General features: G+C 39.3%; 1 protein-coding gene across 1 annotated transcript in view; it reads left to right on the top strand.

The window, feature by feature from the left end:
* CEP41 (centrosomal protein 41) overlaps positions 1-12,708 on the top strand; it is a 42,446-nt gene that overhangs the window by 24,175 nt on the left and 5,563 nt on the right. Inside the window, exons 3-5 of the mRNA XM_021699376.2 lie at positions 1,910-1,957; positions 6,412-6,473; positions 7,365-7,434. Of these exons, the coding sequence (XP_021555051.1) occupies positions 1,910-1,957; positions 6,412-6,473; positions 7,365-7,434 (180 nt within the window). The remainder of the gene's footprint in view (positions 1-1,909; positions 1,958-6,411; positions 6,474-7,364; positions 7,435-12,708) is intronic.

The following is a 12,708-nucleotide window of genomic DNA, read 5'->3' as shown; positions in this document are numbered from 1 at the left end:
GCTCTAGATTGGAAACGTGATGTTTTTAATAATAAAGACCATGTAATACGGCTGGCTATTGTCTTCCTTGTGTGGTGTGCCTCGGGGAATTTAGAGCGTAAAATGGGTCCCACCTGCTACTATTAGGGAAGTCACACTTCCTACATATTTACCTCACGGTGAAATCGTGTTTTTAAAACAGCACAACGAGTATGTTTTTGTGAGCCATATTACAAACCAGGAGGTTGGGAACATTCAGCCCGGCTTAGTTACTAATTCGCTGAACAAATCGGTGATCCTTTTTGTACCTTAGCTTTCTGACGAGACTGCCCAAAGCTGCCCCGCCAAAAGAAGCTAACTGCTGGGTCAGCAACATGCAAATGTAGGGGACTCAGGAACACTTGTAACCAAAAGCTATTATGTAAAATAGCTTCAGAATAAGACGGCAGGACACCGAAGAGCAAGCACAATGTTTGCCCTGTCTTCTTCCCCCATTGTATTGACCAGTGGGTTCCCGCCTGAGGTCAAAGTTGCAGGGGAGAAGGGTGTGCATTGAGGAAGAATTCGTGGTTCCCACTCCGGAGATCCGGTCACATCTCAGGTCACTTCCAGCCTGAAGAACCTAGAAAAGATCATATTTGATTCTACTCTTGGTCTGTGGTGCTATTTGGACCTCTTAGCCATTTTCAGTGTCTCTCCTGAGAAGGCTCAGGCCTTTCAGCCTCCCTGACTGCTGTCATGTCTCTCTGAGCTTTTGGAAGGCCATAGTCTGGCTCTAGGGCTATACTGTTTCCCGCTGTCTCATCCTGATCCGGAGAGTGTGTGTCTTCAGGTGGAAAAAAATAAATTTTTTTGACTCTGGAATTTTATTCCCTGATGAATTCATAAGTAAAGATATAATAATAACGTGATGTAAGTTGTTTTTTTGAAAATGTATTTTGGGTTTCAGAGCAAGAATTTTCTCTCTCTACTTCTGACCTAAAACATGAAGAAAAGCTCAGGCTAGTCCTGAAAAAACATCAGTTCATGCCATTAATTGGAAGCATTTCTTTTATCTGAACTTGGGACTGAATCTGACTAGCTCCTCCCAAGGCTTAAAGGTTAGGAGCACAATTTTAGACATGAGAAACTTTGAAACAGTTTTCCCCTTTTTTTGCTATATCTTTCGAATGCCAGGCAGAGCTTGCCATGCTGAATCAAATTGAAGCATGCCCAGTAAAAAATAATAGCCCGTGGCTTGGGAACTAGACCTTAGTTCGTTCAGAAACCAAAAGGATCCTGGCCCCGTTTTAGTGTATGGAAACTCTCCAAACCACCTTGGCTAGCCCCTGGTATTGTAGAACCAGGCTGCAGAACACGAGGGCTTGGTGCTCTCCGCACTGGTGGGAATCCATGGTGATATACTAGTGCACAGACTGTGTGGTCTAGGTCAGGCTGCAGCATCAGCACGAATAGTTGAAGACCAAGTTCAGGAAAGCGAGGGAAACCACAAAGACTAAGCAGAGAGCAAGGGCTTGCTTGGGTAGCCACAGAGGCACATTTTAGACATTCAGAGATCATTGCTTCTTTCTTTCTCCTTGGCACATCTTCCCCACAGAAAGATTATGGGGGAGTAAAAGGAGAAGGAAAGCCTTGACTCAAAAAGAAAAAAAAAAAAAAAGATTATATAAAGTGATCATCTGTATGGCCTGGGGCTTCCTAGTGTTTATTGGGTATGTACGCTTTCAATACATTTGGCCAATACTTTTCCCTTGATTCCTCATCGTTTAATGAGGCTGTATAATCCAAAAGAGTGTTAATGAGGCCCATTTACCTACTATGATTCCATAAGAACCGGATAGGAAGGCTTGGGGAATACTTGTACTCCATTCTGTTTTTACAGTATTAACTCATTTTCTTCCATTAAAAGCCTATCGTATTTTCTTTTTAGGTAACAGTATGACTAAATACATTGAGAAGCTAGAAGAGATCAAAAAAAGTGAGTAACACTATTGACGGTTTGGGAAAATAGAGCACTGAAGTTCTAGAAGTTGGTTATTAACAACCTTAGCCCCATCCTACAGCTGACAGGCACGGAGATCTGTGGGAGGCGGGCGAGCCTGGCAGGTGCCGAGGAGGATGTGGGAAACACCATGTACCATCCCAGCCAGCTGCTGAGGTTGTTGCCTGAGGGCCGAGTTCTGCCCGACTCACATCCCACCGGAGATGTTAGTGTTGAAATGCAGAATGAGCTCTCCAGTTAGGCAGCGAGAGTCCGAGCTTCTGGTTTCATTGCACTGCAGTCTCCACGACCTTTTTCAAGGTCATGATCTTTCCTACCTTCTTCGTTCTCTCTATGCCCGAGATAGGAATAATATTATCTCTTCTTTCATAACCTCCTTTTGCATATAAATTAATCAGTTATTCATGAAAGACATTGAGAGGTAAGAGAGAGCGAGCTTAAAGTGGTGCTATGCCTTATGAATTCATTGCAGTCTGCTTTCCTTTAATTAAAAATCGTGTTTCATGCATGTCCTTTTTACAAACTAATCTGCTTCAAAGATAAGCTACTAGTCACCGAGTGCGTCGCCCTTGCACAAAATCATAATTTTTCAACCTGTGTCCAAAATGGCTGGAAAGCGTACACACCAAGGCCAGAATTAAAGAAGTAGGAACATCTGTTTCCTAAGATGGATTTGTTCATCTCCTCAGGAGAGGAGTGCCAGGGGAGTAGTTAGCTAATGGTAGTAAAGAGGCGCTCTGATGGTTCGTAGTTCAGAACTTCACTCTGGTAATACACATCCTTCAGGAAGAGAATATTACAAACCCAGAATAAACCAGAACTTCTGTTTTTATAACACAGGCCTTTGAATTTAAATGATAATGTTTCTGCTTCTTTTGAATTGCCGCGGTATTAAGAAACCCCAGCCAATAGTGTGGACTCAGGAACAGCTTTATGCTGACTCTTGATAGTTGCCGTGTTCAGCTATAAGGGCTAATGTTATAGACGTTTGTTTTTTCATGGGTAATGTCACGCCATCCTTTTCTTCTTTGATCCTTTATATCAGATTTTGTACTTTTATTATATTTTACATTACATAAGTATATATTCTTTAAGTATATATTACCATTTTAAACTGTTTGAAAAAAATCTCATTTACTCACCCATGCTTCACCGTTGTTGTCCTTAGTTCATCCACAGCAGGTAAAATTCAGCTGGCTTGCTTCTGGTTGGGCTTGCAATCTCCTTTTGCCTCCTATCCATTCGTAGCTTAATGTAAGCTCACATGTCCACACCAAGATTTGTCCCCTGAAAATGTCCCATTCCACCCAGATTGCTGAACCCTGTTTAAAACATTTCTTAAAAGCACAATGTGGTTTCTCTAATATCTAAATTCTAAATGGAGCTGGTCTCCCCACCCTCCACCGCCCCCCCCCCCCCCCCCCCCCGCCACCAATACCTCTAGAATAGAGTCCTTGAAAATGTTTGCTTCCCTCTTTAGAAGTTTTGGACTTCCTTTTAGGAAGACAGGAGGTTCCTCTCATCTTGTTTCACACACTTTGTGCTGATTCCCTGACTAGAATTATTTCAGATTCTGATTTGAGATCTACATTTTGGAAGCTCTTTCCTTCTCTTTTCCTGTTTTCTGTTGTAGATGTTCTTTTGGGTCAAAAGGGAGGAGACTATTGCCTTGTTTCGTGACATCCTAGACCCATCACTTTTCGTGGGTTACCTTAGATGCCATGTCTTTCTGTGAAATCACAAACCTTGTTCTGTTACTTCCTTTGATTGGTCTTCCACTGTGAGCCCAACTTCCCTTTGCTCGTAACGCGTTTTAACAGTACCCTGAAAACGCAGAATTCCTTTGTAATCTGAATATTCTTTCTACTCTGTCTCGGGAACATAGGCACTCTGTGTCTATTGACTGCTCACAAAGCCTATTCTTGGCTTCTGATGGTTAGATGACACTAGCTGGACCCAGCGTGAGGCATCCTAGATAGTCAGGTCTCTGTCCTTCCGGTAACTCGAGAGAGGCATTCTGAGACTCCAGACTTACCAGAGAGGCAGAACTTGATAACGTATCTGAAACTAGGATTTTTTTGTCTCCATCCCGGAGTTTGGGAGAAGCGACCGTAGCAGAAGCTCCATCCTTAAAGCTCTGTTCGCACTTGCGAGGACAGAACGACAGAGCTTTCCAAGTCAGCCTTTTTTTATAAGCTTTAAAACTTACTAGTAAGACATCTAGTTTGATCTTTTATCTCTGAGTAATAATGTCAGAAAGTCCTACCGATGGCTGTCCTTCTAAACAAGAACCAGGTATGTAGAGTTCAGGCTCAAATGTGCAGCGGGATGCCCAGCACCTATGAGAGGATGCTAGAAATGCCAATCCATAGAACATAGTAGAGCCTGTTTTTCGTTTGAGATCATTTCTACTTAGTCAAAGGGGATTTGAATGTGTACCTTTTGTACTGGGAACGTGAAGAAGTGGAGAAATATTTCAAACTATGCAGCTATACCAAAAGAATATCAATGGAGAAATGTCACAGTGCAAGCTACTTGAAAGCTGTTGACTCTTTTTATTGGCTGATTTATTGCCATTGTGATTTATATAAATGACTTTTGGTGGGCAGATTGGTGGCAATTGAGAGGAGACTGTGGTTATTCAGCTGTACTTTTGAAAGCTTCTGCCCAGCCTCTTGGGTCTGCATCCTGGCAGGTCTTAGAAGTTCCTTTGCATTTAGGTTTGTTACCTTGTTGTATCCAGAAGAAGCTATTCTGAGAATTTTCTAGAAGTAATGGTTAGTTATTAGCCAGATGGCTCTCTTTGAGACATGGAGAACAGAGAAGCTTGACTTCACTGTAACAGGAGTCTTGATAGAGTGACGCAAGTCTAGTTTTTAAAGTACTATTACTTCCTGACTCCGAGTCCTAAGGTGTTTGGTCAACCAAGCTAACGTTATCCTCCAAAGGATTCGTTCTGTGTTGGTTTTTGGAAAATTCGTGGAAATGATTAGGAACACCAGGTAAATACTTTTAAATACCTTTAATCCTTTCCTTTGTTGCTAGGATTCTCGGTTTCTGCGACTTCTATGCTGTGAAGGCCTTAGTAATTATCCCCCTAACCTTTAGTAATTCGGAAATAATGAGGAAGTACTTAAGGAATCATGGGCGCCAATATAAAAATGTAGAAGTGAAGGGAAGCGTAAGGGTGGGTGGGAGTTCGATGCTGAAAACTCAGAATTGGCAGTCATCTTCAGGAAATTTTAAGGAAGCTAACTTTTAGCATGTCTCTGTGGGACAGATACTAGGTCATGTGAGACTGGCTAAATTTTAAGACTGGTCAATGTGATATCAAGAACTGTTAATAACAAACAGGCGTAGGGGCGCCTGGGTGGCTCAGTCGTTAAGCGTCTGCCTTCGGCTCAGGTCATGATCCCAGGGTCCTGGGATCGAGTCCTGTATCGTGTTCCCTGCTTGGCGGGAAGCCTGCTTCTCCCTCTCCCACTCTCCCTGCTTGTGTTCCCTCTCTCGCTGTCTCTCTCTCTCTGTTAAAAAATAAACAAAAAATCTTTAAAAAAAATAAAATAACAAACAGGCGTAGAAGTGCCCCCATTTGAGTTGTGTCTCAGGACTGTCAAGATAGCACTGAATAAATATTGATGTTTCAGAATGATTTTTTTTAATTGTGGTAAAGAAAAAAAACACATATAACATCACATTTACCATCTTTACCATTTTTAAACGTGACACTGCTGCACAACAGATCTCGGGAAATTTTTCATCTTGGAACACTGAGTAGGTGGATTTTTACTGAAGTGAAGTTGTGGAGAACTGATAGAATAGATTATCAGGACCAGGCCTAACTTTATGCCCAGCATGGTGGGGGGGGGGGGGGGGGGAGTGTCCTATGTCTCCAGCATAATTTGTAACCTCAGGAACAGAACCGGTCTCCCTTCAGGGCAGAGTTAGAATAATAGGGTGTGAATGTCCTACCACCTGTTTGACCTGGGGCAACTGAGCTTCTCTGGGTCTCTGTCCTCATTTGGAAAATGCAGACGTTTATTCCCTGCTTTGTTCTGAAAAGGATTTAAAGTGGCTTAGAAAAATGGTGGTCAAAAGAAAGACAGCAGAGTAAAAGGGAAAAAGGGTAAGCGGACAGAATAAATGCAAGGGGTAAAGTCACAAGACACAAAAGGATGGCTTGTAAATTCAACTTTAGGTTTCCTACTAGCCAAAGCAAGGGGTGAGGGGGAAGGGGAATAAAGAGGTGATAAGAATGTGTGGCACACTTAATTTTGACCATACCATGAGGATTGTATATGAGATAATAAATGGAAAAGCATATAAATCACTTGAAAATTATACCACATAACTTGACGACTAGAAAGAATGAGTACCTCTAAGAAAGAAAAATATACCTAGAAAATTATTTGTCCTATCCTGCTTTTCAGATTATAGATACAAAAAGGATGAGCTTTTCAAGAGACTAAAAGTTACAACTTTTGCCCAGCTGGTAAGTTGAACGATCCTCCATTGGAGCAAAGACTCTAATTTGTGCTGGTTTATGTGAGTATTTCTAAATTCCACGGCTAAGTAATGTTTGCAGAAGGGTTTCTTCTGATTCTTTACATTTCACCTATGGGAAGATTGATGCGTGGTGTGTGTGCTCATTCAAGGGTAGTATGAACAGTCTTCTTTGATAAAGTAAAGTGTACATTCCACCTTTAAATCATCACACTTATGGTTTAGGTTTTATTTTTTTCCTTGCATGCTTTAATATTTAGAATCTAGAATTCTGGTCTCTGGATTGTTTGGACATTTTTCTCCATGAAACCAGGTGATTGCCATGGGCTATTTTGTTACTTTGGGAAAGTCACTTTCTTCTTTCATTTGAAAATTAGGGGCAAAGTGTCTCTCTGGCCCCCAAACATGAGTTTCATTGATGTACCTCAAGGTGGATCTTGGGTCTTAGGAGCTGAGCTGTGAAAAGTGCTTTAAAAACTGTGTGTAGGTATACAGTGTTGTGATACATATACTCATAATTATATTTATTTCTTCATTGCATGCAGAATTGTTGATTCAATTCTGTCATTGTAAGTACTGCGTGTTGAGACTGAAATATATATGATTATTTATTCACGTTTCTTATCCTAAATTGTCCTTTTGGTCTTTTAAGTTTATTATGTGATGTTTTAAATGAATCTTTTTCTTTTCTGGAACTATCATCTGCGGTATGATTACCATTCCCAAAATGAGGAGGCCTGAGATTTAGTCTCCAGTGGGGGACACTGACAGTTCCTTAAACCAAGAGATCTTTGATGTTTCCTCGTCTGTTATAAAAGACAGAACTGCCTCTGTTTAAAGACATACAGGCATCTATACATTTCATTCTTTCTTCTATCAGGTCATCCAAGTTGCTTCCCTATCTGATCAAACACTGGAAGTGACAGCTGAAGAGATTCAAAGGCTAGAAGGTAATGAGAATTGAGGATGTGGGGCAAATAAACGATTGACCATTTGACTGAAGGTACTCACCCTGTCCGCCTTTGCTGTTGTGTTCACAGGGAACTGGGACTTTGATGGATCTATTTGCAATTAGATTGTTACTCTCTGAGAAATGGTACCTGGTGCTTTGTTAATTCTTATTTCTTTTGAAAAGCCATCTGGTTTTCTGGCTCTAACATTTGTAGTTTTAAATGTTTTTGATGTGTTTAATATACTGATTACTTTTTTCCCAACAAATATTTTTAGTGCCTTCTATATATGCACAGGTCTCAGTATGAGGTGCTAGGAGACTACAGAGATGAGTAACGCCCAGCTCTGCTTACAGAGAGTTGGTAGCCACATGTGCACACGTGCACACACGTATGCGTGTTGGATGAGGAGAGTGATAACAGAAGCACAAAATCACGAACGTGGCAGAAATTCATAATGGAGGACTAGGGAGAAGCCATCATTTGTTGAATATATATTGCTAAGTACTTCACTCAAGTGTTCTTATTTAATCTTATCAAAAACTCTAGAAGGTACACTTTAGAGATGAGAAGCCCAAGCCTCAGAGGTTAAATTACTTGCTTAAGGTGAGACAGCCGGTAAGGAATGGCCCCGGGTTACAGATCTACGAGTGTCTGGTAACAACCAGGGCCTTTGCTGTGGGAGTTCTGAGGAAGGAAAGGCACTTTCCAGTTAGAAAACTGAGGTAGGCTTTCTGAGAGCTTTTGAACTGGGCCATAAAGGAGGGTAGAATCTCACAGGTGCAAGTTAAGGGTGAGTTCTTGCAACCTGAGCAAAGGCATGCGAAGAATGAGAAGCTCCAAGCGAGTTTGGGGAATGCGTCATCCCGCCTGGCAGCCGTCTGGGGGAGGCATGGGTGCTGGGTCGGAGATAGGGCTAGGAAGATAGGCTTCTAGCTCCAGGTTTCCTTTCTGAAATGCCGAGTCGAAAATAAAACCCCTTAGTTGTACTGTCATGAAAAGAATACATAGAGTTAAGGTCTTTATTTTATCCTGAGGTACTCAACCATCAATGTGTGGCTGTTTACTGAAGGGAAATGTGTTCTGTGAAGGTTGATGTAGGCCAGGACTTTGACTTCTGATTTCAAGACAAGTTTCTCAGGAAGTCCGAGCCCTGGTTTTGTGCAACTTAACTGTCATCTCCCTGGACTTGTTTTTGTTAGGGAGGATAAAGAGCACCTGACAAAGACAGGAATTTATCTTTGACAGATACCTCTCATGGCAGAGAAATAAGGGCTCTTTGTAACAGAGATAATTGAGTCTTCTCATAGAAGTACTCCCAATTTTAACCTGGTTATATAAGTACCTGGATTTGGTCCTTTAATTCATTGCAATTGCAGCACCCGGAACATATGGGCACATGCAATTTTCTCTTCTGAGATGAATTTGCACAGCCAAATAGGCTCTTATAAAGTAGGACACCATAATGTGTGAGTAATATTAGTGTTTTTCTAGTGCTCTACACAGAATAATAACTCACTCAGGAATGCCTGTAGAACAGATTGTATGCATATTGGCTATTTCTGAAGGAATAAAAAATCTCCTTTTGTAATGTTTACTGTTTTTTCCTGACTTAAAAGTGTATTTCTAGAAAATTAGAAAACTGCAAAAAATACATATAAGGAAAATTAAAATAATAATCCCTGCTAACATTTTGCTCTATCTTCCCCCCACCTAACTGCCCACCCAAATCCGTATTCTTTGTGTATACTTTTGAATTGTGCTGTTTCAGATTAACATTTTATCATGCATACTATCCTATGTCATTAAATGGACTTCAAAAGCTGAATTGTGAAGGTTGTGTTGTCATATAATGCCTGTCCTGTGGCTATACCATAATTTAATTATTCTCCTATTGGACATTACGGTTTTTCTAATTTTTCAATTTTATAAAACAATACTCTAACGTAAATACATAAACGTTTGTGTGCGTCTGATTATTCCCTGAAGATAAATTGCTGCAGATGGTTGAAGGGTGGAACCATTTTAAGATGCTCAATGCTGATTCCACATTATCTCCAGAATGGTTCTTCCTGTTTGCATTCCCAACAAATAAGTGAGAAGACCTGTTTCTCTTCATCCTAGGCAATGCTGAGTAATTATCATTTTTGCAAACGTTTGCCAATTTGATAGATGAAAGTGGTATCTAATAATTTTCCTTTGAATCTCTCTGATCATGAAATTGAGCTTTGTGTATCTGTCTGTTTATTGGTCATACCTATTTCTTCTGAGAACATTCCATGTCCTTCCCCAGTTTTTTTCCCTCATGGAACGTTCATCTTTTACTGATTTGTAAAAGCTCTGTGTGTTAGGATATCTTTAAACATTGGAAACCAGTACAGCCTTGAAAATGAATGAGAAAAAGCTTTACTTAATGATTTGGAACAGTTTTCAAGCTGTATCATTAAGTAAAAATAAAACAACAAAACAAAAAACCAAAGTGTAGAGCAGTATGAGTGGCATTCTCCTGATATGTTAAAAGGGGAAGAAATAAAATAGATGCAAAAGTCTGTAGTTGTTTTATTTCTGGAAAAAGACATAAATCTGTGAAGGTAGTTCCCTTGGGAGAGGAGGCCTGAGGGCCTACGGGTCTGCAGTGGGAAGGGACTTCCTTTCTGTATCAATAGTTTTATCTTGTTTGCATTTTTACCTTGTGCACAGGATCTTTTTTCAATTAAAGCACTAGTTAATTAAAAAATGCTTTGTGAATTAAGTATATTAACCCTTCCTCATGCATCTAGGTCAGAGATATTTTTCCTAATTTGTTACTCACCTTTTAACTTTCTTCATGTTGGTTTTTGACATACACAAGGTTTGCATTTTTACGAGATTTTATCTATTGGCCTTTCATGTTGTGTTTTCTTTTATTGCCTTAGGCTCATAAAATCCAAAATAAGATAAACTATTCACCTATATTTTCTTCTGTTAGCTTGCTTGGTGGTTTTGTTTTTTGTTTGTTTGTTTTCCTACATCAATCTCTTTGTTAATATTTTGGTATATGATGTGAGGGGGTTTTCTAAATTCGATTTTTCTAGATAGTTGGCACAATATCCCACCACCATGTATTCACTCGTTCTCCCTTTACCCACTGGTTTGTGATGTTACCTTTAACATTTATGTTAGCTTTTTATATATATTCTGGGATTTGTTTCTGTGTTCTCATATACTGTTGTTCTGGTTTGTGGTTCAGCATTGTTTTGATCATTTACCTTTGCAATATATGTTACTATTCGCTAAGGCATATTCTCTAAATTACCCATATGTATGTATGTGTGTCTGTGTGTATATAAATATACAATATGTATGTACATATATAATATATATGTACATACATATATATATAAAATTTTTTTTCATTCTCATCTTTAAAATCCTTTTAAGCTTTCCAGAAATCCCGTTGGGATTGGTTTAGGGCTAAAAATTAAGTTTGGAAAGGATTAACATCATTTCACTTTTAGTCACCCAGTCAGGAATGTGAAAGTACATCACTGTCTTCATTCGGGTTGTCTTTAATGTCTCTTAAGTAAAATTTTTATAAGACCTATAAAGGATGTAAGTTTTTACAGGCCCTTTACATGTCCTAATAGGCTTATTTTCGAGGAGAGCATATCTTATATTTGCAGTTGTTACTGTAAATGAGATGCTCGTCATATTCCTTTCTAATTGGCATATAAGAAAAGTAGTTTGTTAGTATTTCTTTTTTTAAGCTAACCACATACTTATTTCCCTTATTCTCATAGGATTCTTTTGAAGTTTCTAGGTATTATATATCATATGCAAAATAAATGTTAGTATCCTCTTTAATAACTAAGCCTCTTATTTCTATTTCTTCTCTCATTGTACTAGTTAGAATAGCAAATTCCCAGACTTTTTGGTACAGTCTCCCTCCGCACTCTTAAATTGAGGACCTCAAAGAATTTTGGTTTATGTGCATTATACCTATTAATATTTAGGATAATAAAAATTTTAACTGAGAACTTAAAAATATTTATTTACTATTTCATTTACAAATAGTGATACTGAACCCATTGCAAACATAAATAACATTTTTATGCAAAATAGCTGTATTTCCAAAACAAAAAGTTTACTGAGCATGGCATTGTTTTACTTTTTTTTTTTTTTTTTTTTAAGTCTCGATGTCTGATTTCATAGTAGACAGCTGATTCTCATGGCTTCTGCATTCAATCTGTTGCAATATGCTCTTTGGGTTGAAGTACATGAAGGAAATCTAGCCTCACACGGACCTGTAGTTGAAAAAGGGAGACTCTTTTAATAACCCTTCCAGATAATTGTGGATACATATCTTTGATACCATACTAAAACTTGACGACTGGTAGCTTCTTAAAGGTTAGTTGTAATGTGGAATCTGAAACCATATCAATGCATGTTTAGTACTCTGTTCCATTAAACCCACTGGTCTGTCTTGCACTTTGAATTAATCTTCTTACCCATGCATGATTTTATAACATCATTCAGTGGTCATTTGGAAAAGATTGATTCACGGAGTTATGAAGATCTTCCAAACATTGACAAATTTCATTCATTACACAATATCCACAAAAAAATCATATTTATTAATCTCACCACCTATCTTATCAGCAAAGTCATTAAGTACAGGGAGGCAGTCAAGCTCCTGATGGAGAACACGGTTTCCAAAATTCTGATTTTTGGTCAAAATTGAATCTTTACACCAATACCATCAGTTGTTTTCCTTGAAATGACAGTTCGCTTAGATCATTTTTGAGAAAATGTCTGCCACATGCACAAGTCTAAGTAACTATAATTTTTCTGTCAGTTTTCCTTCCAAGTAAAAATGGTGTTCAGGGCAAAAGCAGCCCTAATCACACTAATACTTTGCCTTGAGACAACCATGCTATCTTGGGGTGGAGCCGACTTGCTATATGCGGACTCCCTATTTCATCACACAGAATATTCAAAAGGTGTGTACTTAAAGATGAGATTTAATAGAATTATGATTACGGCTCCATTGGGGACTTTTTTAAAACGTGACTGCCGTATTTATTTCTCGAGCGCGTACATATTGGTGAAAAATATGAAGCTCACTAATAAAACTCGGTGCCTCTGCCCCACTGTTGCTCAGGTGCTCACAGGTTTAGCCCCCATTGCTTTGGCACCATTCGTGCAAATATGAACATAGTAGAAGAGACCTTGCGGGTCCCCCTGACAGGGTCTCGGGGGCTCCTGGGGTCCTAGGTGGTAGAACTTCCAGGACAA

This window comes from Neomonachus schauinslandi, chromosome 12, assembly GCF_002201575.2.
Source record: "Neomonachus schauinslandi chromosome 12, ASM220157v2, whole genome shotgun sequence".
Classification (NCBI taxonomy): Eukaryota; Metazoa; Chordata; class Mammalia; order Carnivora; family Phocidae; genus Neomonachus; species Neomonachus schauinslandi.
The sequence above is the reverse complement of the archived record's forward strand: the minus strand, read 5'-3'. Positions and strand labels throughout refer to the sequence as shown.